A 25,482-nucleotide genomic window follows, 5' to 3' on the forward strand; every position below is an offset into this window, starting at 1 on the left:
GATCCTCTTTCCCTTCTCAAAATGCTCACGAGAATATCGTTTTTGATGACCGAGGATTTCCTGTTTCTCCTCCTTTCAAACATGTAGCCGACATTCCTCACCCATGGTTGTAGCTGGGCTGACCAGCCCCTCGGGTACTGGAGCTTTTCCATGGTTTGATGGTTTGATGACGTCACTACGAGCATTAGGCTGGCATTTGGTCGACATCTGACCGACAAACGGACTACATGATGGGTAATCCAACAACTTTGGGATTTTCCCAAGACAATAACATATGTTATCTTAACATTTTGATAAAAACCGTTCCGGGAACAATCATTCATCTTGTACATCATTTATCCATGTCATATTAGGATGATGTACTCGATTGTGGACGGAACACCCCGCCTTGTGAAGCACATTCAGAGATTGCTAGAGTGGAACAGACGTCCTCGAAAACTAGAATCATTTTGTCTAAGGCTACACCAATGGATGATTCCTTTTCAGCATTGAAATGAGGTCCAGCTCTTCTAACCTTTCTATAATCAACGGCCAATTGAACTTAGCCAGACCGACCTTTTTGGCCGGCTTTTGAGTAATGGCCGGCTCTATCTCAAAAAGATGATTATCTGACAGATTACTAGGCGTCACATGGACGTACTGGATCAAATCAAGGTCATTGGAAAAGACCAAATCCAGAACGTTATTTGCTCTGATGGCTGCACCTACATGCCGAGAGAAATTGCGCAAGATTGTTCTCTATCACATAGAACTAAAGTGAAACCAGCCATTGCTACCTCTTCATCTAAGACTCCTGGTCGAAGCCAGGTTTCTGCCATGGAAATGAACGAGACCTGCCTATCTAAAGCTAGTTCCTCAAGAACCTTGATCTTTGTACTGTCTTTTTGGAAATAAGACACTTGTGCTTGCTATGTGTATTTGTTTTCTTAAAATACCACTTTAGGGAACTGACCTAAATAAGATTCATAGGAGCAAGTTTTCATAGTCTGAATTTGACTAAATTGACACTCCAAATTATAGCCGGAATGTTTGAGAAAGTCTTTCAATGCAAGCATCTTAAAAACACCCACATACTCCTGATTCATCAAATGTGCTGACTCAGGGATTCTTTTAGTGGCTTTGCGTTGCTCCAGAACTGACAAAACTATTCAAATTAGTACTTCCGTCTTTGATTTTCGAGCGGCAGTTGAATAAAGGAGTATCGATTAACATACTAAGTTGAGTTGACGAAACATCTGTCATTTGGTCTTCAAAACTGTTTCTGTTTTACACCTGTGCATCAACCCTCCATTCTTCTATATGAACAGAGCATTTTAACAAGTGTTCGAAAAGACTCGCTCGAGGGGGAGAGTCACCTCTGTTGCCTGTTTTCGTAGTTTACCATTTTAAGCCAGGTAATTTGCCCGTGAAACGGTGGCTAGACAGATCAAGTCAGACCAACCTATCGGATTGATCACCTAAAATGGCGTTGCGATTGTTAATGGGAAACGGTAAGTTACAAAATAGTTACGAAAAAATACGGAAAAGATCAAATTGCTTGCGCCCGACAGTTGGCCAATTACGTAGAGCTGAGCTTAATCAGGAAATGTTTTTAGCGTCGAACAGTGTATTTAGACCTGAACTGAAACAATTAAACTGATCAAACTCAGCAATACTGATTGGCAAACTGCCGTAAGAAAAAACGTGACTTTGGTACATGGTCACAGTTTTGATGAACAGATAGTAAATTGTGCAACTCAAGACGCTTCCTTAAGTTTTTATTCCAATTACAAACTTCCAGAAGAGATTTCGATTACTATGAATATCAAATTCTTTTTTGGCAAATACCAATGGCTTTGAGCTTAATACCATCGAACTTTCGGTCTCTAGAGTTGAGTCTGGAACCTGGATTGAGACAAACTTCATGAATGTTTTAGAAAACGTGCAGTACTTTCTTCGAATACCGTTCAGTCCTAACTTTTTTAGTCCCTCCCAATTACTACAGAGCTCTTTCAACCTGACAATGTGCCTAGTTCAATGGCTTGGAACTTGGCTGACCTTTTGCAAACCTGCTGAACCAGTTGAAGCTCAAATGGGCAAAACATTTTCTGTTTGTTTTCAATTTTTCACTGGCACAAGAGAATTTTGTTTCAACTAAGGCTCATCCTTAACTTCTTCCTAGATTTTTCTGGGAGTGGATGAAATCAAACATAAAAAATTTGACTGAAACATATAGATTTTTGCTTTCCAAATAAAAATACTCATCCCGCACACCATATATTTTTGTAAAAACGAATGTTGATTACCCTGAAACTGGAAAGCCTAAAAGGTAAGTGAACTTTGTACTGGAGAAAGATAGTATGTGTATGCACAGGTCAGACGCTGAGAATGGTCTTCAGGACCTTTTTCGCTCGAAGGATAATAATTCCAATAAAAAAAACCTCAATGAATTAACATTTCAAACGAGTTGGATTTCAACACCTATTTATTATTATTATTATTTACGTGGTTATGTTCAATTTCAAAACAGCTCTTCAATTTGGCCTAGCTTCGTTCAGGGCATCCTCCAAGGTCCTGCCATTGGTTCTGAGCTTGGCCAGATATTCGGTCACGGATCGGTCACCGAATTTCTTGCGGCATTCGTAGTCCCTGCGTTCTTCTTCGGCGAATTCCTCCACAATCCAACATCTAGGTATTAAGAAATTCCTCTCTTCTTCATCCTTGAACCAGTTCCTAGTCAAATGGACCGTCAAAACAATGAAGAGCAACGGATTGGCCAGGAAGATGTGGGACAGCACCCCTGAGCGAGTCGGCTCGGTCTTCAACGTTTCGAGGTCCTCGTCCATGCTCCATTCGACTTGCTCCAAATTAGGCGTGTCGATGGGGATGACAATCCATACGCTGTCAGAAGGCGTTCTCTTTCGAGGGATGGAGACGATTCCCCCTTCCGTCAGGTCCTTCTCTTGCTGCGAGTGCTTCACCTCCCCTCGGAGTTTACTGCAGAGGGTGAGGAGAGAAAGACAATAACGCACGTTCGCTGACCGAAAGCTAAAACGAAAGCTATAGCGAGGGCGTGTCTTAGGGTTGGATGTTTTCTTGTTGAACGTTTGGGTGCTAGAAGAAGTTGCGTCTTATTTACAACTTTTGGGGGCCCCCGGGGATCTTCTTTAAGGTTTATCTTTAACCATTGAGGCCTTCAGGTCCGGAAAGGAAGGCTCTTCAAAACCTTGTTTGAAGACGTTCTAGCAATGCGTTACCTCCTAATCTAATGCATGCCCGTTCAGAGGGTGCTCAAGCAACCCATATTTCCCAATCAAGTACCCAATTAAGAGGCAACGCAACACTCAGAAGTCCTCTAGCAAGGCTTCAAAAAGCATTCTTCTCCAGTCCTGACGGACTCCATGGCTTAATCAACTCTAATTTCCCGATCAAGTAGTCGATTAGGAGGAAAAGCAGTCTAGTGGTATTTCAAAATCCTAGAGAATTCAATGCTCGACTTTTTTGAGTTGGTTCCTTTCCTTTTGTTTGTATTTGGGGTGCTGGGGTCGGAGGGGTGACCTCGCCCGGCCAGCGAAGCTAGCCATCATATCGTCCAATTTATTTCCGATTGGCAGTGTCATAGTCCGTATCAGATTGGTACTCCGTCTGTGGGTGTGGTTGGCGTCTAAAAGTTTCCTTGAGAAAGGTCGGAGGACAAGAATCGCACCGGGGACCTCTCTCATGCTAGGAAATTGCGCACTAGACCACGTCTCCTCCCTTCTACTTACGGTTGAGTTGGCCTATAGTCCTAATAACATTTGGGGGATTGGAAAGTCGGCGTTATGGGATATCAGATACATTATGACAATCATGGGAAATTATGTTCACATTTACAAATTTAGAAAAAAGGAAAAAAGATTCTGGAGCAAATGAGTTTTAATTGTCATTGAGGTTGCTTGTAGTAAACTTGGTTGAAATATTTAGGTACACGTGCTTGGGAATAAATAGCAAGTGTAATCAATTCATGAAATGAGCAATACTTTATAGAATCAATATGCCTTTTTAATCCCTTGCCCATTTTATCAAAGACATGCACGTCGAACACGAAACGCTACAGTTTACACAATCGAGAATTTTGCATATCTGAGTTGTCAGTTTCACTTAACCTGCTCCAATTCATTACAGAGTTGAAGGCTCTGTCTCAGCCAATTACCCGGCGATTCACTTCGGCTGCTCTAACAGAACGCCTTCAGGGCGAACTTCAGGACATCCGGGAAGCTGGAACTTGGAAATCTGAACGGATCATTACATCAAAACAGGATGTATCAATCAAGGTGCAAGGGAACAATCAACCGATCCTGAACTTCTGCGCAAACAACTATTTGGGATTATCGGTATGGAATCTTGCTTCTTTTTTGTTGTTGATATAGGTACTGTATGTTCTGAATGAGCAAGCTGTACTACCTGTTTGGGATTTGAAAGTGCTGGGCAATACCGTATGAGCGATAAGTTTGGGTTCCGACTTGAAAACTCAATATAGGGCTAGTAATTTTATGAATTTCGCGCCAAAATTTTGGTCGATATTCCAGTTGATATATGATGACAAATTGAAGTTAGAAAAACAAATAGAAAAGGAACTGGAACTTCATCATGAACGCAGACAAAGAGCTTCGTGCGGCCATCGTCAAGCTCCATGTTGCTGGTAAGTCAAATTCTGAGATTGAGAAGCTCTTTCCGGACAAAAAGGTGACCCGACAGTTCGTCTACAAGCAAGCTCAACGGTTCAAAGAGACTGGTGGGATAGAGGAGAGGCCAAGAAAAGGTCGGCCACTGGCTAAGAGGACCCCACCTGCCATCAAACGGATCAGGGAGAAGGTGAGGCGAAATCCATCCAGGTCGATCAGGAAGATGGCCAAGGAGGAAGGGATGGCCTCTAACACCATGAGGAGGATTATCCACAAGGATCTTGGGCTAAAAGTCTACCGTAAATGCAAACGACACCTGATCAGTGAAGCCTCGATGCAGAAAAGGCTGACCAGGTTTTGTTGAAGTTGCTGCAAGCTGACATGACCGGCCCAATCTGTTGGACCGTTGAGAAAGTTTTCACGGTGGAGCCTCACTTCAATAGCCAAACAGACCGTGTCTTGGGCTCCAATATCACATCTTTCCCCCTCCACCATCGATCAGTCTCTTTGTGACAAAAACCGACCAGCATCATGGTGTGGGCCGGCGTGATTTCCGATGGCAAGAAGATTCCCTTGATCTTCGTTGACATGGGGGTCAAGATCAACAGATGGCATTACAAGTCGATACTGGAGGACAAGGTTGTTCCATGGCTTCGCAAGACCTACTCTGACGGTCCTTACGTCTTCCAGCAAGATGGAGCTCCAGCCCACACAGCGAAACTTGTTCAAGACTTTTGTCAGAATTTTTTTGCAAGCTTCTGGAGCAAGGAGATGTGGCCTCCCAGCAGCCCCGATCTCAATCCAATAGATTTTTCTATTTGGTCCATTCTTGAGGGAAGGGCTTGCAAGACACCTCACCGCAGTATTGAGACCCTGATCAAGGAATGGGATGCCATTGAAGATGATACCGTGCGTGCCGTTTGTGCCTCCGTCATCCCTCGTCTCAAGAGGGCCGTCGCCAACAGAGGCGGGCATTGTGAGAATGTCTGAGACAAATGTTGATGCCTTTGACCAATTCAATGAACGTGGAAAATACAAAATCCAATATTGCCTTAAAATAGCCCAATTATTGACATTATGTTGGAACCTAAACTTATCGCTCATACGGTACATATGATGGCACTATCACCATCATGAGAAGTATCATGTAATTTGAGAGGAAACTTTTGTCAAGCTTTTATTCCACCTAAAGATTTAGGATTGCCTCTTCTAAAATCCATCAAGGTTTTGCTAAATCCTGATCATAAGTGCATAAGCATCTAGGTAACTGTTATTGGAGCCCTTTAATTTCGTGGCATTACACTTTTGGACATCATACTTCAGTAGTGTGAGCACAATTGGTGCAATTATTTTTTGCATACTCAAAATATACGAACAAATATGTTTTCATTTCTTGTACAATCTTGATCAAACAAAAATGTATGAAAACGAGTTCAAAGATGTATTTTGATTTACCATTCCTTCCCCTATAGAGCCATCCTGACGTAATCAACGCTAGCGTCAAAGCTTTACAAACTCATGGAGCTGGTCTTAGTTCTGTCCGGTTCATTTGTGGAACACAGGACATTCATAAGGTGTGATTCAAATGTCGCTTCTTTTGAAAGATGATCCTCCTCAAAATAACAATACATACTTGCTTTCAGGAACTGGAGAACAAGATTTCGTTGTTCCACGGCAGAGAAGATACAATTTTGTACGCCAGTTGCTTTGATGCTAATGCAGGCTTATTTGAACAAATTCTGGGACCCGAAGATGCGGTCTTCTCTGACGCACTCAATCATGCCTCAATCATCGATGGGATTAGATTATGTAAAGCCAAGAAGTTCCGTTACGCCCACAAGGACATGAAAGGTAAGCAACATGATAGAATTAGTAAAAGCAAAATATTGCTTAACCTAAACGAGCTCATTTCATTCAGACTTGGAGGCAAAACTGGCGGAGAGTGAGGACGCCCGGACTAAGCTTATTGCGACGGATGGTGTTTTCTCCATGGATGGAAACGTGGCTCCCCTGAGAGACATTTGTAATTTGGCTGACAAGTAATTGAAAATTTCCCTTTTCAAGTTCGAAAACTTTTGGCCAAGCCTTTGGAACTCAATGAAAAAAATGAGCGCTTGAATGCGGTAATAGATATACTTAACAAAAAATCTTCCTTTAGATATAAAGCCTTGGTTTTCATTGACGAATGCCATGCAACTGGCTTCTTCGGAAAAACGGGACGTGGGACTGAGGAGTTTTTTGGCTTGGACGGTCGGGTCGATATCATTAATTCTACCTTGGGTAAAGCATTGGGAGGAGCTGCCGGCGGGTACACTTCAGCCCGCAAAGAAATTGTTGACCTCTTGAGGCAACGGGCCCGTCCTTACTTGTTTTCTAACTCCCTACCTCCAGCCGTTGTGGCCAGTGCAGCCCAGGTCTGACTAGATTCCTTTCATTCTCCTTTTTTCATATATCAATGACCATCTAAATTGAAGGTATTTGATATGATTCAAAACGATTCGTCTCTTGTGGAAAGAATTGCCGAGAACACTACTCGATTCCGGTCCAAAATGACGGCAGCTGGTTTCACAATTGCGGGCGAGAACCATCCAATTTCCCCGGGTAAGTGCAAGTTTCTTCGACCCCTGGCGTTATATCGCTAATGTTTACTCATCAAAACTTTTTAGTCATGTTGGGAGATGCTAAATTAGCATCTGATTTTGCTAATGACATGTTGGAGAAAGGAATCTATGTCATTGGATTCAGCTTCCCTGTGGTTCCCAAGGGACAAGCTCGGATTCGCGTTCAAATCTCGGGCGCTCATTCCTTGGATGATATTGACCGCACGGTTGAGGCCTTCATTGAAGTGGGCAAGAAACGAAAAGTGATCTAAACCATGAAATAAGAGAAGGCGTGTTCGATTTTCCAAAATATATTTTCATAAACAATTCGTTCTTAGTTGTGAGAAACGTGTTCTTCCACAGTTGTTTCATTGACTTGATTTTTTAGGAAGCGATCAGAGGAGAATCAGTAACACTCGATTTAGCGGAAGAGAGAGAGAAAGAAAGTGGCAGTTTTTCTTGTCATGGAAGCAGAATTAGGTAGAAGCGCAGCAGCACCTTGTCAAAAAAGGCACATCATTTCTCGTTATAACCACAAGTTACATAGGATTCTACTGAGTGGTTAAAGTGAATCGGCGCTTTTTAAAATTACATAGTAAAAACAAGAAAAATCAAGTTGAAATTTCATTGGTTATTTTACATGATTGTCATGATTCTCTTTAGTACTGATACCACGGCTGCTTCCGCACCCATCTCAGTTTGATGCCCGCATCCGTGCGAATCTTAATGGAAGCCGCTTCAGCAGCGGTCACGGTTTGTTTCACGGATTGCATGAGGTTTTGCGCATTGCCCACTAACATTTCAGTAGCTTCTTGGTCCTCTTCAGTCCCTGGATTGGGAGAAAAAGGTGGAGAAAAGCGTCATTAAATGAGAAAAACAGAATGTCAAATGAAGGGCATGAGTTCATAGATTAAAGAGAGTCAATAGTGAAGAATATAGAATCTGTGTCTGTAAAGAGAACATGAATCTCTCCTCAAACAAAGAAACCGCATGAAGCATAGATTATTCTGAATCTAAAGAGCTAAAAGGAGGACGTTAACAGAAAATGATTAGCTGAACTACAAAGATATGTTTTTCGATTAATCGTCTCTGTTCCCACAAGAGGTTCATCGATCATCACATAATGATGAAAAAGGTCACCCCAAATTAATGAGCAATTATCTGATTGATTAGTTGCTACTGCAAGGAATCATTGAACTCCTTTGAATATAAAATAGTGTTAATCATGTAGAGAGGACTTGTCAAGGTCTTTTTTGCTCATTAAAAATACACGTGTTTCTCAACATCAACCTTCTCTTTGTCTACTAACCAATACGAGAGACTCCTGAAACAATAAAAGTTGGCCTCATTAGAACATGGGACACGGATGTAGACTTTGCCATTGCTCAAGTCACGAGGAAATCAGTTTCTTTTTTGTAAATGCTATCAAATTCTGGTTACCTTGTGCTCCCAACATTGTAGCCTTGACCGTAGAAAGGATCTTCAATTGCGTGGCAATCGTTGGGATTCGCTCACAAACTTGCAGCAAGCTCTGAGGATAGGATCCACACAACGTATATAGATTATCATATGAACACTTTCATATTCAACCAAAGCAGACTTACCGTTCGCATGCGCTTGTCTGTGCATTCTTTGGCCAACTCTTTGGCGATTCTGGTCACCTCTTCGGACGCGTCAGCTGTGGCCTTAGCGCAAGCGATTAGATCCCGTTTAGAACCGGTGTCTTCATTGACCAATTGCGATAGCTTGGCCATTAGCAAGGCCATCTTCTTGGCCGCTGCAATGATGTCATTGTCCTTACTGGACCATTGTTTCACCTCTTGATGGAGATCATGCGCCGCCATCTGTGAAGCACAATAAAAAGTCAGTGAAAAGGTGGATCCCCTCTCGTTGGATAACAAATTGTCGAACCATGATGGGTCCTTGACTGGGCGTGGGTGCGTGCAGGAACAAATCCTCGGATTCGTCATCAGTCGTCTCGGCATAGCCTGAGTGATCTTGCAGGAAGGAATGACCATGGTTGCTTGAAGGAGGCGGAGGGCGAGGCGGTGGGGCTGAACCGGAGTCTGGGTTAAAAAGTAAATCTGTTGAAGTTTCACCCGCATACGTATGTATATAGCATAGCCGGTTTGGAGGGAATGTTTGTTGGCAATCAATATTCATATTTCTAATGTCATATCATAAAGCGCAAAGGCTTTTGTCAATGCCTTCGAAAGGATCACGCATGTTATTCAGACACTGTAAGGCACACGTAAAATAGGGATCAAGTTGTCACGCCTTTAGTGTCTACCTTTCTTGATATCCTGAAATACGACAGATAGAGCTTGATATGAGCCGTCCTCATCTGAGACGGGTGCCAAAGGTGGCATTCCAGCGTGCGAGGATGACAAGTAATCCCGTTTGTTACTACTCGCGGTTTTTCGAGCCGATGATTCTATCGGAAATTGAATGACATCCAGTTAAACATGGAGCTGCGTTTTGGAACTTGTTAGTGCCACACAAGGGCTGGCAATGCACACTGCCTTTCAATCTTACTTTGTAGCGACGCGTTCATTTTTTTGTTTATCCGACTAGAGGAGTGCGAGTGTTGGTATTGCTGGTTCTTGCGGCTAGCGATATCGTTTCGGAGGTTGTTTTTCAAAATTACTCCATTTCCATGGTGTGGGTAGTTTGAGGGGGTAGTCTTTTGAGTGTCCAATAGCATGTTGTCCAATTCAGCTTCAAAGTCGCATTGGATTGAGGCAATTTGTTCGTCCATGGCACTCGTAGCTTTGGGTGGAGGTTGGGAGGAGGCGTGGCCATTGGACGCCGACAAGTGTTGGCTAGCTTTCTTGGAGGCTGATCGTTTGTCTGAGGTACTAAGTTGATCTTCAGGAGGCCAATGGACTGATCTCTCGCCCTCACTTGCATAGCCGTCATTGACTTGACCAGACTTGCCCAACAAGTCATCCATATCTGCCACATGGGCGCTCAAACGGAAATCATTGTCGAAGAGAGACTGCTTGTCGTGATGTTTAGAGGACTCGTGTAAGGACCCACCCCAATCCTTTGCGTTTTTGTGTTCGCCGTTCATTCCACCAGATCGATAGGACGAGTCCAAGGTCCAATTATACATGCCTTTAGCCTCATAATCGGGCATTTGTCTGCGTTCACGACGGTAAGTTTTCGTTTTAGTGTGCGGCTCAGGACTGATGAGGTCACATCCCCACTTTCGAATGTAAGGATTCACGCTTTCCGAAGTGGTGTTTTTTTCAATCATGGCCACGAGATCCTTGACAGAGTGATTGTCTTGATCCGTTACCACCTCATGCATGATACCCTCAGTGAAGTTATCAGAGGACGACGTTCGCTTGAAGTTGGACAATTTTGGATCTTTCCGCGCTAATCCCGAGTAAGGGGCAGAAGGGCGAGAATCGGCACTCTTGGATCGACTCCACGAGTCCGAAGGTTCAGAAATCCGTTGATCCCGCTGAGTCGCACTTCTGTGATTATGACTTGACCGGTGTTTGTCGGACGACCTTGAGATGCGGTTGAATTGATGAGGGTCATGGTTGGTAGTAGAATCGTGGTCCCGAATGATCATATCTTGGGCCGTTCGATATGGGCGGGCCACAAAGGCGTATTTATCGGGTATAGGCGCTTGGGCAGGAGGTTTCGGTTTATCCAGACCACTCATTTTCCTTAATCCGGGATCGTTCTCCGCCTCTCTCATGAGCTCGTCGATCAACGCATCGGCATCAATTTGATCATGACTTGGTTGAGGCTCGCGAGGCCGAGCAGGTGGAGGCTTGCCAAATTGAACCGGGTCCGAGAGTGAAGGCAAAACCGGGACCTTGATTTGACCGCTGGAAGCACTTTTTGCCAGTTTGTGACCTCCATTTGCGAATTGGGATGGGGGAGGGAGGGCTGCGTTTGAATATGAAAAGGAAGACGAAGTGGAAGACGAGGAAATCTGAGAAGCCTTCTTGCTCTCCAACTGTTTTTGGGTCCTCCGATACGAATCCGTGCCTAATCGAGAACAATGTTGGCTTCAGTCAAGATATCGTGAATTCTCCAAGGTTAGTAGGGAACAACACGCAAGAAAAACACAGAAGAGGTTAATCATAGGATTCAAAGCCACGCTCCACATCTGCGAACCTCTATGATTCTTGGATGGCAAGTTGATTCCCCGATAGTTCGAGTCTGGGACGGTGATATCAGGTGAGCCGAAGATTTCGCCGAAATCGATTTGAAAAATCTCGCTCAGTTCAGAGTCCGTGAACACTTTCTTGTCTTCCTGGCCATGAGACCTCTGATATGAAGGACGGTGATTGCGGGCGGATCCGTTAGCCACGGGCATCGTGGCACTCCTCTTGGACTGGGTATCTTAATAACGCAAACATTCCAAACGTCAGCAAGCATGTGTAAAAATGTGTTTCCTTACTTTTGACATACTTTCTGTACTCAACTAGACGACAGAAGGTTTCGGGTTTCATTACGAAGGATTTAAAAGAACAGTTTGTCGTTTGTTGAGCAGCCAACCTCATATTTTTGGAAGGTAATAAATACGTAAACACGTTACGCAACCATACTGCACTTTCAAAACATAATGAGCCGAACGATCTTGTGCTCAAAAGATTTCTTTGAAGTGCTTTCTTCCAGATAATTTCTCCCTCGTACTTCTTTCTAATGAGAGCGATACATTTCCTTCCAAACGAGCAATGCAATTTAGTAAGGGAAGGAAGGTGCAACTTCAAAGCATTCGAAGTTTGCAAGCGTTGCCAACTTCTTGAAAACCCTTTTCAGGCGAGAAAAACAAAGCCGAGGTCATCATCAAAGACTTCTAAGGAGTTGAGATGGGGATTAAGAAATGATTCGCACATCTCCTCAAAGCTTTTGAAGTTTCGACATTTTTGAAATGTCAGATCGATGGCTTGCCCATTCTTAAGTCTTTCTTTCCTCAATTCTCCTTTTTGTTCATTAACGATCTGCCTTTTAGAGCTAGCAGTCAAGGTTAAGCGGACGATTTTTTTCCGCCCGAGAGAAGATTTGGGAGAACAACAATAATCGACTATGATGGATCCGTTCATCAAGTATAGATAGACAAAGAATGTGAGAGGCCGCGCATTAGAGTACACACACACACACACCGTAGATTGCTTTCACATGACTTTTGTCTTTCATTTTCAAGAGTGAGAATTCCACAAAAGAGCGTTCCTTTCGCTCTACCCTGACTGAAAAACCGTCTCACTAGTCCCTAAATGGCTGGGGTGATCAAATGTTTAAAAATAGGCCGTCTTACCTGATAACGATAGATCCCCTATCTTCGGATAGGGAGGCAGAGGAGGTGGCAGTGAATCGGCCGGATATTGCGCCACAGCACTTTTTACACCTTCCACAGAATCTAATAGCTGGAACAAGAACGATAATGTAAGATTTGGAAGAAGCCCCAAGGACAATTCACTTTACTTTGTACTATATTCTTTTCAAGGAGGAGGGATATCCACTCTTTTAACCTGTGAGAATTGAGTAATGTCTATTCGTGCCTCGGTCTCAAACTCCTATGATGAAGCTGGTGTTGATTTGTTACAGTGTAGTCACCGGGAACAACTAGGGATCAAGTGGAACACTCTGTTGACAGTTGGGAAGGCTGGGAGGCTGGGATAGGCCGACCGACCCACAGCCCTGCATCTAACGCCACCTGTGAGAGCACTGGACTGGGGCAGGATCAACGCCATGCATTCATAGATGGGCGAAGACTCTCTCAACACCCGAGTTTCTGTGAGGGGAAATCTGGTTCTCCCAAACAATTGAGGGTTGTTGTCAGATCCGCCAGAATGAAAATTGCACCTCTTGGCGAAGTGCAATTACTCTTTAATGTAGAACCAGGTGACAGCATGTATGTCCCTACTCATTCAGAGCCGGACAAACCGAGGCTTTTATCCATTGAAGATGTCCAAATGGAACAGAGGAACGACAAGAGATCACCCCTCGAACCCCAAAACGGACGCCTCCTTTCACTCCTCGAACGCGCTCCCATCAACTCTACATACGTAGTAATACTATGGAAACGGAACAGTCAAATCATGTACCTACTGAAGTAGTATAGGGTATAGTAGGTAGGTAGGAAGGGGGCAGACAGGCGCCAGGATAGAAGAAGAATGAGATCGAGTCCGAAGTAGTAGGCACTGTACGAGATATTTTACTACAAAATGGAGGCAAACTGCCAAAAAAATTCCCCTTCTCCACTTGTTCATGTCATGAGCAAATCATCATGGCCATGCAAAGAGAACACGATGTGGTCCTAGCGAGACTCTTGTTCTCCTTCTACTCCTACTCTTGGTTCAAGTAGAGTATAAACGTATACGTTTACTACGTATCTCGATGAGCTTCCCCAGGAATCTTGGGGTCTTCTGTCTTGATTCAATGTTCCTTCCGATAAAAAAAAATAGCTGCTCTTCACAATGGCAATTGTCAAAGTGGGAAAGTTGGCTCTTTCTTTTGATGTGACTTGTCAGGTTGAATCAAATTTATGTTCCCGTTTCCGCATGAATGACCCGGCCAAGGGAAATTATAGGCTTCCTCCCCAACGGCGGGAATGAAAGAAATACGGCCGCATATTGCACTCGACAGGATTGAATGTCGGTGGTGGTGGCCTTTGAAGTTGGTGATTCTAATTGACAGACACAGAGGTCGGAAAGAAAAGCGATAATTCACAAGTGGGCAGGTTTCCCCGTTAACTCATGAGAAGAGATGTCGAGCGATCTGGAACAACATACCCTTTGGTTGAACGTGAAAATTCCCTCAATTAAACGAATTCAAAGATTTTCAGGACGGGTTCCCCTCCTGACTCTGCGTTCTTGTTCTTCGTAGTCAATCTTCAGATACGCCCTACCTAAGTAGGTCAGATCCAGTACAAGAGATAGACTCCTATATCAATATGACGACTGACAAGGAGGATGGATGACTCCTCTGGAAAATGAATTATGAACGGGACGAAGAAAGTGATCCTGTTCCTTCTGTTTGCCCTTGTTTAGAGGGGAAGGGTGAGAAACATAAACTGGGTTTCATGCTTGAAACGATATTTGAGTCCGAGTAAAAAGGGTGTTTGATTTCATCCCTAGCCATCTTGTTGCTGGGGCTTCATGACATTTTTACCCAACGGTCCAAAGTGCCCCATAAAAGTGGAACCGACACTTTGAGGGTTTTCTTTTTCGCCAGTCATTCCAATTTCATTGTTCCATGCAATCATCCACTTACAGATTTTAGCCTTCCCATTTCTTCTTCCCCCTCCTTCACCCTCAGATGTTGATCTAGGTTATAAGATGCTAGGCATTCCAATGGGAAGCATCTGCCAATTTGCACATTTTCACACGCCATAATCACCTGATTGAGATCATCAATCTGTGCCTCAACGGAAGATCGAACGCCGCCCGAAGATGAGCTCGTTTTAGAAGATTTACCACCCAAATGGTCCACTGAGGTGACCGTAGCTTTTTGTCCCAATTGAACCTGTTCCACTTGATGATCCGACAGATTGGCACTATTTCTAGTTTGCTCAGGGGCACTCAACGACCGGTTCGAGTTTCCCCCCGGTGATTGTTGCTTTTCCCTTTGACGTTGACGACTCGGCTTTGTTGGTGAGATCGGGGGCGTGCCCTGATCGAAAAACGTCACCTTTGGCGAGTGTGCCAACTTATGATTAGCGTCCTGTTGATGAGTATCTCCATTTCCCGTATTGGTCAGGTCGATGATGCTTTCATCCATCGGATCCACCAAAGTCACTTTACTGTTCCTGGCGTTTTCCTCGGCCACCTCCAGATGCTGGTCACATTCGTCTTCGTAAGCATGGGATTGGCGCCCACCGCCCAAACTGGACACCGTGAAAGAAGATTCACCACTGGTTCGTTTCAGGAGCTTCTCCTTCTCGGGATCCGGGTCGGTGTCACTCAGGTTCTTGCCCAGGACTTTACCCTCTTCCTGGGTTCTCCAGCAGCACTTGCAAACCATCTTGGTCAAGGTTCGTCACGGCACTCTAAGGCTTTGATCACGACACTTGAACGGCCCACGATTGGAGAACGACGAAATCAGCCTCCCTTTCTACGGTCGGAGGATGAGCATCCCCTTCGCGTTCTCCCCCATTTGTATTGACAATGCGAGAATGATGATTTGATGAATACTACAAAGTCGTCGCGAAGTAACGAGTGCCGAAGCAAGTCATCACCGTCTGAAGGATTCCCCAAAACGCGAGTGCACCATGCTGCTTCTTCTGATGGGTAGCACTCCATGGAGTTCGGATGGAACACCTTGAAGTTGCAGGAGGGATAATGCAGAGACGAGCAACGGCGAGGCCAGAATTGCCTTGGATCTCGACTCTTGCGCAACGAGGTAAGAAGTAGGGAGGCTACCCGTTTTTGTTTGAAAAAATACAGGGTGAACAGGTTCCTGGTAATGGAGCAACGGCTCACCATATCTTGTGGTGTTACTATATGGCCATGGAAGAAGTCATACTGGGTGCGGCTTTTTTATAATCATATTTGATTACCCCAAACAAGAGATTATCTCGACTTCGGTTCTTGAGCAACTCTGTACAATGTCGGGGTTGGAGATGAGCAGAAATCATCTGCACGCCGTCGCTTGGAACAGAGTTGTTTTTTCAGATTTCTTGGAATTCATCTACTTTTCACCCCTTGATTAATCTGTTTGGAGAGAAAACTCAGCCTCTGCTGAGTGTCAAAATCCATATCCAACTTGAATGATTTTTTTTCAGTCACCCCATGAGAGTCCTGATTTTCATTATGCTCAATTGCTTTCTTCGCTTGATTTTTTTCGCAAAGGCCGTTCCAAAGGCCAGCTCGCAAGGCATTAGGAACAAGTTCAGTCGCCTTGACTCTCGATTGAAGTGGACTAAGGTCACCTCCGAAGAGGCAATTGCATCGGGACATGTGGCCTTGTTGACACGTGTGGGCACAGCTGCACTCTCAACTCGGATTCCCTGCGTTTTGCCGATTTCCAGCCTTGTGGCCCAAGCCAAATCGAGCGGATTGTGCCCAAATGTGCTTTCGCCATCAAGGCTTGAGAAATTTCAAACTTGCCCTCCACGGGTGAGACTATTGCTGTCAGAGTTGAAACTAAAGCTATTGGTCAAATGTAGCTTTGCCTCAAATATACGTAGATTTCTGCCAAAGATAAATGGGCTTTCGACTTTCTCATGCCTGAGTGTGAACATCTTTTGTTCTAACTTTCCATAGTTTTGACATAAAAGACAACAAAACAAAAAATAAATGCTGGCAGTGATGATTTGAGAAGGAGATGTGACTTTTGTTGTACTGGGGCATAATGAAATTTGTATTCAATTGGAGTCGGTCAAGAAGTCCATCCTTTGACCACGCTAGACACATTGTTCAAAGGTCATTGCGAGAAATTGGCCTCACCGACCGAGGAAAATCTTGCCCCAAGATCAAAGAGGCTTTGAGTATGGATTTGTACCTATTGCTCTTTTCGTCTCATAATTTCTCGCACCACTCAATTCAACACTTTTTAATTGAGAAGGGTGACTTCTTAGCTTTTTAAGTAAACCTTAGAGCAAAGAACAGCTGAGATATGTTGAGCATACGAAACTTGGATATTCGTCAAGCGATCTGGAGCCTTTGCTTAATCCCGAAAATTCAAATATGAAGCGGTTTTAGAGGTCGCCTTTGAATGTGACCAAACACAAATCATGCAATTGTCTGTTTGACAATGAAATGTACTATTTCCACTGCCATTATGCTTTGCGATCATGACAACTAATATTCGACAAGGGAAAGTTATCTTTGAAAAATTTACGACCTGGATTTTAACTTGAGAATCCTGGTTAGTTAAAACATTAAAGTCCTCCTCATTTCTCTCTGAGGCTTCTCAATTGTTAAACTTGTTTCTTCCTAATACACATAGAAAGTACGGTAGATGTTTGTTTTGACCTAACTTCCCGATCAATCGATAAAGGAAAATGCAACTAGAACTCATGACATTGAAGCAAGCACATAATCAGAATTTATAACCACCTTGTCGACATTTTGCCTAACGAGATGAATCTGGCTAAATCCTCAAGTTTGTGTGAGAAGTAGATGGCCGTGGATGTGAAATCGCCACGATAAGGATCTTGAGGAACGAACGTTAGACAACCTTAATCGCGATAAGTCGCCGACGCAGTGATGGATGCTTTTAGGAAAATCCTGGGAAACAATAATTTTCGGCTGGCTCGCCATTCGGCGCACAATTTCGGATATCGTCCGATTAGTACAGAAGGGACAGGTCTATAAAAATCTTGGACAGGTGATCAACATTCCAAGGCTACTTGGCTGAGTCGAGTTTCAACACTTTCCCACCCAGCATATTTCATTAAGTCGACTTCATAAACATTTCCTTTCACAAGTGGGTTGAGGAAAGAAGCACCTTACCTTGCGGTTGTTGGACCTCCATTCATTGATCAGAGCATCGTCATTCATGTGCATGGCCAGAGATTTCGCGGACTGGACCATGGGTGCAATTCCTGCAAAGAGATGTGTTGTACCCTAAATGTTGATCGGTTTATCTTGATCATGTGTACGTAAGAGGAGATAGTGTCTTACTTCGAAGTTCGGCTAATCCCAGCTCAACCACGAAAGTACCAAGAATGTTTCTATTTCTTGTATTTAGTTCTTCTTATGTAAAACTTATGACCATGTTGGGTATTGGAAATTCATTTCATGTACTACTTTTGTGTTTTTTAAGTGCAAATAAAGTGACATAAATTTAGAGGAGACATGGTATAGTGTTAATACGACTTCCTAGAAAAGAGACAAGATCCGGTTCAGTTCTACTCCTCGACCTCTTTCAACAGGGCGGCTTTGGACGCTTAACATACCCACAGATGGAGAACTTCACCACAAGCTGATACCGGGCTATGAAACCTCTGTTTATTCACATCTTCACTACATGAATCTCATAAAGTAGCGATATGTGGAAGGAGGACGACGGTGCACAACAAGGTACTTGAGTAAAGATGTCCCATTTCTTTCTTCACTAGTGCTGGGGACGAGTCCAGACTTGAGTCCGAGGACACTCGAGTCTTTTACTCGATTTTGGAGAAATTGACTCGAGTTCGGACTCGTCAAGATTTCTATGTTATTTTTTCTTAGAATTTCGCAAGGCGACACTTATTGCTTGAGATGAATCTAGTTAAAGACTCGAGCCCGGCAAAAAGTAAAAAAATCGAAGGACGCGTGCGAGTCCGACTTTTGTCGGACTCAACCCAACCCTAGTATGAATACTTTGTAACGTATGGTTTAAAAACTTCGAGCAGTTTAATTAGTACATTTTTGTTTTTCAATATATAGTTTACATACTTCCTTAGTAGAAATGCGGGCCTGAATAAGTCACAAGACTCTTTCTTTTTTGTGTTGTGCTTTTTTTTAACTCTTCTTTGATGCCCATGTTTTTAATCATTTTTTAATCATTTACAAATGAGACCATCCTTCCAGTTTGAGAAGACTATTTCGTGCCATCTCAGCTCTCACGCACGAGTAACAGAATTACAGTAACAGTAACAAATAACAATGGGCGTTTTTATAATCTCGTTATTGGTTGACTTTCAATGACTTACGTGCTTGGAGTTGCTCGGCTGAAATGTGCAATTCAGAAATGTACCGGGGATCCTCGGAGTTTTCCGCCTCCTGTTTGGCTACCTGTATAACTCGATTGGTCATGCGTGCCAAAGCTGACGTGTTCTCAACCATTTTCAAGGCTTGACCTGACCGAACGGCATCCTCACATTTAGCTGTCCGATCCTCCATGGCTTCCAAGGACTGCTCGATGAAGGCCAACGAGTCAGTGGCTTCGTCACAAAGTCCACGGACCCTATGAACAGCCTCAGCATATTGATGTCTCAAATTCTCAAAGTGCTCATCAGCCGCCTTGTTCTCCGGGTAAGTCATTCGGATCCGACCCGCATTCACCAATTGAGGGGCCAGACTATCAACCTGTGCGCGGGGCAAAACCGGGTGTGAATCTACGCTTAAACTATTCCAACCGCATTGCTTCTCTCACTTGTGCAGCATAAGCCAGCAAAGCCTCGGCCACTTTCTTATTGCCCGAATTTGTTCCCACGGCCACCATTTTCGCCGTTTGAATGGCTCTCTCGGAGAAGGTCGTTAATCGAATGGCTTTGTCCTCAAAAATCCTATCGCGGGTCTCTTCTGCCGGATGAGGCGATAAAACGCATTCCGTGAATTGCTTCAATGGGGTGCCCGCATCCAAGAAGTCATTCACCACTCGATCGACGAGAGCATTGCGGATGACATCCTTGAGCCGATTCAAATTGCCTGCGATACTTCGTGCTAACTCAACGGCACGTGGAGACTCGCCCTGCTCAGATTGGCACAGCATGGTCAGACTGTAGGCATCGGTTTGAATCCGTCGACAAAGGCCGCCCACTTCGTCTCTGTGACCAGCGGGAAGGACGTCCGCAATCTGACCAATCCAATGACCAAAACATCATCCATTAGGTGGTCCCGATGCAACAAGAGCGACAAAATACGCACCTTCAACCCTTCTTCAACTACCAAGGCTATAGCTTGTTGTCCGAGGCCTCGGTCATTAACTGCTGGTTGTTCCAACCATCTTCGGGCTTGTTCCAAACGACCTGACACCGTTGGCGCCGGTTGTTGAATGCCCGATTTCTCCACTCTATTTACGGAATGCAGAACGAAGGAAGTCACTCTATTTGGACTTTATTTAGTTCTTGAATCGAGATCATCACCTGTTAATGGCCTGTTGGACGGTGGCCACCAGCTCGTGCAGTCTTGACTCGATATTTGCGGCCAGCGTTTCGGCTTGAGGGGTGGTTCCCTCTCCTTTCTGCCGCAATTCACACAAGCTGTCGGTCATGCACTGGATGTCGCCTACAAGCTTCTTCATGTGCTCAGAGTCTAAGGGCAAAGACCGCTCCGCCACTTTCAGGGCCTGCTCCAGGATCCGTCGAACGGATTTTTCTCCGACCCCGCCATGAAGGGATTTAGGATCCTAAACAGTTCACGCATCGTTAATGATGTCGGTTTTCCAAGGTGAGTTCACAAATAGAAACTACCTTGAGCCAGTCGTGGGCGTTTTGCATTGAACTTTCGATGGCGTTTTGCACCTTCTTCATTACAGTCAAGTTGTCCGAGTCCCATTCATCCTCATCATACGTGGTCAATTGAAGAACTCGAATGATCTCGTTGAGCTCTTCGGACATTCTTCCGCAGAGATAGTTGCGATTCTCGGCCGCTTCTTCCACCCCTTTCCCGTCCTGACTTAAGATCTGGATGAAAATCTTCATGGAACAAATCAAGATGGGGGCCAAGGTTTTGACTTGCTCCACGCAACGATTCAACACTTCCCGATGGATTTGATGAGTCAGGTCCTCGGTTCGTTTGCACACCTCGACTGTGACCTAAAGAAACACGTACATCATTTTTCATGCCCATTATATGCCTCTCTATCTTGGATTTCTCTTACTCGACTCAGAATGGGCGAAAGATCCCGGACGAACTGAACCAGATCCTCCATGTTTTCAACGACTTCGGCCACAGAGAGATAGTCCAGTGTCTTTTTGCAATCTTGCACAATCTTTCGAACTTCGGACTCGTCAAACACTAATAAGACATTGGAAGTGCCTTGGAGGATCCATCTGGATCCTTCGATGAGCTTCATCCGAGCCGGTTTGGAGAGCGGGTCAATTTTGCTGAGTTTTGCGGCTTCCACCAATAGCCTGGCCGCTTCATCCACTTTGTTCAAGGCTTGGGGCATGTCTTGTTTGAGGATGAGATCGTCCGTGGATGTGGACATCTCTCTTCCGACCTACCAAGAGTCGCCGTGAAAAAGGTATTAGAAATCCCGTCTGCGACTCCGAGGCCATTTTATGGCGATCATAAATAGAAGCTTTACTACAAAAGGCTCTTGGACAGGGAGAGAGAGAGAGAGTCACTCGGATAAGAGGTTATGAAAACGAAGCCACTCTGGAGTGTTACAAAACTGAAATCAAAGCTCGATTGTCAAGCCATTTTACAAACTCACTCGTTCAGACTCAAGTCTGAGCAGTTCCCTACCGGTCTGAAAGGTAAACGAGGCAATGTTATTAAGAGTATATATAGTACTTTCAACGAACCTAGACGCAACATTCATGGAGGTTTCCTTTTTATTAAAAATTCTCATTTATCTAATACTTGATTTCTTTTCTTCAAAACGCTCTTGATTGAATAATTAAGCCCGACACGTTGTTTTTTCGCACGAACCCTCGTTCTAACCCAAACAACAAGTCAAGTTTATTTTGATTACATTTTGAACTTTGAATTATAAGTGGGTTGGCAAAAAAATATCCAAATGAATCGATAGAAAAACTGTTTTTTTTAAATCTTGCTTGAATATGAAATTGTTTCATATTAGATTGATAAACTTAGATATATTTGATGCAGAGCATGATGCTTTTGACATATGTACGTACCATAGAAAATGGTTATTTTTGCTCGATCGTTTGGAGCATCGTAAATTGGGCAACAATACAAATTGACCCGTTTTATCATCATACAATCAAACTACGACGTATTTTGGTACTTTGGGTACTTTCTCCGCGATTCATGCTCTGATGATAAAACAATACTATGTTTTGTAGACCCGAATCCGACAAGTTCTTGTCTTCTTGAGTTTCCAAGATCCAACTTCAAATGGAGGAAATGTCAATCAATTTGTTGAGTGCAAGGAAACGCTTGTCGTAGAGATTGGGTGTTCAAAGTCCTCGTGCATTTTTTTTTGCACGTTCTTTGACTCCAAACCTCGAAAACCATTTGAAACCATTCAAGCAAGTCTACAATGCCGATTTGTCACGGGTCATCTTGTGAGTTGCTCAAATATTTGTCCCAGAACCAAAGTTTAACCATTTGTAGTGGCGTGATCGTCCAGAGAGGAATTAACAGGGAAGTACCCTTTAATCAAACATAGCTTGCTCACAAACATTTCAATGGAAAGGACAATAGCCAAGCCTTGAACTGCCACTTCAAAGACAATCAAGCGTCTCTAAATGAAGCTTTTTTTTTACTTTTTTCATACCGCTTCAATCAGCTCATGAACGGGTTTGAATAATCTTGACCAAAAGTTGCCAGACGGGAATAAATGAGCTACATCTTTTGAAACGTGAATGTTCTCAGCCATCATGTCATGAATCCTTCCAATGATTGTTCCCACCCTTACTTAAAAGCTTATGCTCATCAACCATTTTCAAACATGACGTCTAACCCGATTGTTGTGCCTCCTGACACTCACCTTCACCAAATTGGTCACGGCTTTCGACACGGCAAACACCGGCCGTTCTAGGTCCGGCATCTCATGTCCGGCCTCGCCTTCCTCATGGATGATCACCAATCGAGACACCTAAACAAAACAAAAAGGAGAGTCACACTTCACGCGGTACAAACGTCTCGTAAACATTCATGGTAACGGGTCCTACAGCTCCGATGAGGAAGCCAAACACATCCACTAGGTCTAAATCAGTCTGGTTTCCCCTCATTTCGTGACTGAGAGGATCGCTCTGGCTGATCTCCATTCAGTGAATGTGTACACTAAAGCATCTAATCCTTTTTTTTACCGCTCTCTCGCTCTCTCTATCTGACTCGGTGTAACCATGAAAATGCATCCTCGCATCCTCGCCCACGCCCCTAGTCTACTCCCAATGTACATGGGATGGCTACATACGGGAAGATAGCTCAAATATGTACACATATCTGAAGAGGCTCAGGTTTGTGAATTGAGCCTCGTCCAAGTGACAAGAGGCAGAGAAATACTCAGAAATCACTGAAGATCTCGGTCGAAGCGGAAATGCGTGCGTGCTTAAATGGCATTAATGTCAAGCACTGCATAATCATGATGATCTCCGGCACGAAATGGACTTGCCATGCATCTCGACCGTCTACATGTCTTATGTCATTGTGAAAGAAGTCTTTGGTATCCGTGTTTTATAGTGGTATGGTCATTAGTTGGGTTGGCCCACATGCGTCAATGTTGTTCAGGTCTTAACAGCGGAAATCCGCCAAAAAATGAGTCAATCCTCGTCAATCCATGTCAATCCTCGCCTCGTTCGTTTGAAGGGCTTCATTTTCGGCTGTGGTTGATGGCGATACGAATCTTTTCGTGCTCATAATGAGCTTTGGAGAATCAGTAGCAACACCTCAATTGGTTGTTTTTCGAAGGGTTGTGCGTCGGAGTCATTTTGATCTCATGAATAATTCTCTACGCAAGCCAATCTGGGCCATAAATCTGCCCAATTCTGGGCAATTCTGACACGAGGCCTCGTTTGAGTGCTGATGAGGATGCTAAAAAAATGCCAAACTTGTTTGTGCTCATTGTACTCCCTAAAATGAAATGACTTCTTCATCATTTCGCAAGCCAATCTTAAAGCTTAATTTCGGCAGATTGCTTTCAGAAAACGGTATGAAGAATTCATGTGTAAATGTCAACAATGTCAGGGAAAAACTAGATCATTTTGCTAATAACAAATCTGATCTGATTCATTGACTCATTTCTGCGGAAATATAAATACTAGATCAATTTTGTGTTGAGAATTCAATATGAAGTTCAATAAGATCATCAAAATGGGAGAGCCGGAACAACTTGATCCGATGATATTTTAAACTGGGGAATGGGTTGGTTTCGTGATTTAACATCCCTTGAGTTGTAGAGAGTTGCATGTCATAATTTGGGCGATTTTATCCTTACTATTCAAAAGCAGATCAACTTTTCATCAAAGAAAGGATATATATATATATGGCCCTAATCATTTTGTAGCTTATGGCTGATGCCCGATCAGCTCCTTTTTAGCAATATCAGCTAACGAACCCTAATTACAAGACAATTTCATTTGAAATTGAATAGGTAGCAAATGCAGAACAAAAAAATGTGTCCTCCCCGCTCCAGACTACTTATTGATCAGAACATAATACTAAGACTTTTTTATCTGGGCCAGTAGACATGGAGACGAAAATTATTTATTCACTTCCAACAGAAAAAGGGGAAGCTATGTTTGTTAGTGCGTTAAAAATTGTAACACATTACGAGTTTCTGGTTGGAATGAATGTTCAAAACGGAGCAACTTGTGCATTGTTAAAGGAGCATTGCGTTTTTACGCTCAGATTAAGAGGAACTAAATATTTTAATTCATTGAATCATTTTCGTTGGCGCACGTCCATACACCGTTCTCGCTACTTCTATTTGAAATCAAGCAAAATAGTAAAAATAACTTTTTCCTTTTTTTGTATAAATGAAGGAGAATTATGATTCAAAATTCAATTGATCAATGTCATAATTTTGAATGTCGAGTGGTGACTTTTAAAGCTTTTCCTCTTTGGTCCTATGTAAGCCCTCTCGTCCTACGTTTCCAGGAAACGATTCCATTCCTTTGAGGAAAATTAAAGCTTGTCTGTTTAAACGATTTAAACGTACAGGCATTCAAATCATCTCCTGGATACAAGTCTAATAACTGAATTCGTTTTCCATCCAGTAATATAGAGTCAACAAGTCAAAGCTTCCTGTTTGTCAACAATATTATTAATAACAGATAAGACAGAAAGTGGGTGGGTTTCGAACCCTGCTGCCATCCATACCTGTTGAGCCACGGGCTCCAAGATGGACTCAATGGTCTTAGTATGAAACACGGGCATGACGAATTGATGATGATAACGAGAATCACCAACCGCAAAAATTTCTTGTTTTCACATCACACCCAAATCCAACACTCATTTGACACTTGATTATAAATCATGAAATGTGGTGATTCTTTTTTTATGCGATACACCCAATCTCAAGGGTCTGAAAGCAGCACACAATGACAATCAGTCAGGCATTCAATTCATCAACAACACGCCTTCCCGAGTACTTGGAAAATGGGAGGGGTGCGAGACTCCAATACTACTACTGAATCCTGTTACAGACTGTACAGTAGCTCGACTACTACCACTGTACTTCATGCAGATTGTAGAAGAGTGTTTGCTCTCTTTACATTTCTTGGTTAGACATCAGGCAGGGTGACCACTGAAAGGTAACACTGGCTCACGTTGTGTGGCAAATGAAGAACTTCACATACGATGCTAATCATGGTATTTGTCAAGGAAACACAGCGGGTGATGATATAGTTTAACCATTGTGAGTATTTGATGTCTGATTGAGCCTTGAGAGGCTGGATTAACCGTTGTGGAAACGAGCTGCTAGAGATA

The 25,482-nt window shown here is 43.5% G+C and overlaps 2 protein-coding genes across 7 annotated transcripts; one reads left to right on the forward strand and one right to left on the reverse strand.

Annotated features, from left to right (window-relative positions):
- Nucleotides 1–1,294: 1,294 nt before the first annotated feature.
- Nucleotides 1,295–7,745, forward strand: LOC131893444 (2-amino-3-ketobutyrate coenzyme A ligase, mitochondrial-like). The gene is made up of 8 exons (XM_059243477.1): nucleotides 1,295–1,490; nucleotides 4,144–4,352; nucleotides 6,116–6,217; nucleotides 6,287–6,494; nucleotides 6,562–6,682; nucleotides 6,802–7,057; nucleotides 7,118–7,244; nucleotides 7,310–7,745. The coding sequence occupies exons 1-8, from the start codon at nucleotides 1,463–1,465 to the stop codon at nucleotides 7,513–7,515; spliced, it is 1,257 nt and encodes a 418-aa protein (XP_059099460.1). The 5' UTR covers nucleotides 1,295–1,462; the 3' UTR covers nucleotides 7,516–7,745.
- Nucleotides 7,539–25,438, reverse strand: LOC131893423 (vinculin-like). 6 transcript variants are annotated; one of them, XM_059243453.1, is made up of 19 exons: nucleotides 24,874–25,438; nucleotides 22,541–22,648; nucleotides 21,299–21,334; nucleotides 20,741–21,082; nucleotides 20,331–20,675; nucleotides 20,004–20,266; nucleotides 19,786–19,930; nucleotides 19,292–19,714; nucleotides 18,849–19,224; nucleotides 17,665–17,756; nucleotides 12,525–12,633; nucleotides 11,381–11,608; nucleotides 9,779–11,251; nucleotides 9,534–9,677; nucleotides 9,155–9,309; nucleotides 8,848–9,087; nucleotides 8,684–8,774; nucleotides 8,553–8,567; nucleotides 7,539–8,072 (listed from the first exon to the last, which is right to left on the reverse strand). In XM_059243453.1, exons 1-19 carry the CDS (start codon nucleotides 24,928–24,930, stop codon nucleotides 7,903–7,905), a joined length of 4,812 nt encoding a protein of 1,603 aa, XP_059099436.1. In that variant the 5' UTR covers nucleotides 24,931–25,438; the 3' UTR covers nucleotides 7,539–7,902. The 6 variants fall into 6 exon arrangements, with proteins under 6 accessions (XP_059099436.1, XP_059099433.1, XP_059099437.1 ...); XM_059243450.1 differs by lacking the exon at nucleotides 24,874–25,438 and adding an exon at nucleotides 22,725–22,833; XM_059243454.1 differs by lacking the exon at nucleotides 21,299–21,334 and having other exon boundaries at nucleotides 24,874–25,436.
- Nucleotides 25,439–25,482: the final 44 nt, after the last annotated feature.

The sequence above is a fragment of the Tigriopus californicus genome, chromosome 2 (genome assembly GCF_007210705.1).
Source record: "Tigriopus californicus strain San Diego chromosome 2, Tcal_SD_v2.1, whole genome shotgun sequence".
Lineage (NCBI taxonomy): Eukaryota > Metazoa > Arthropoda > Copepoda > Harpacticoida > Harpacticidae > Tigriopus > Tigriopus californicus.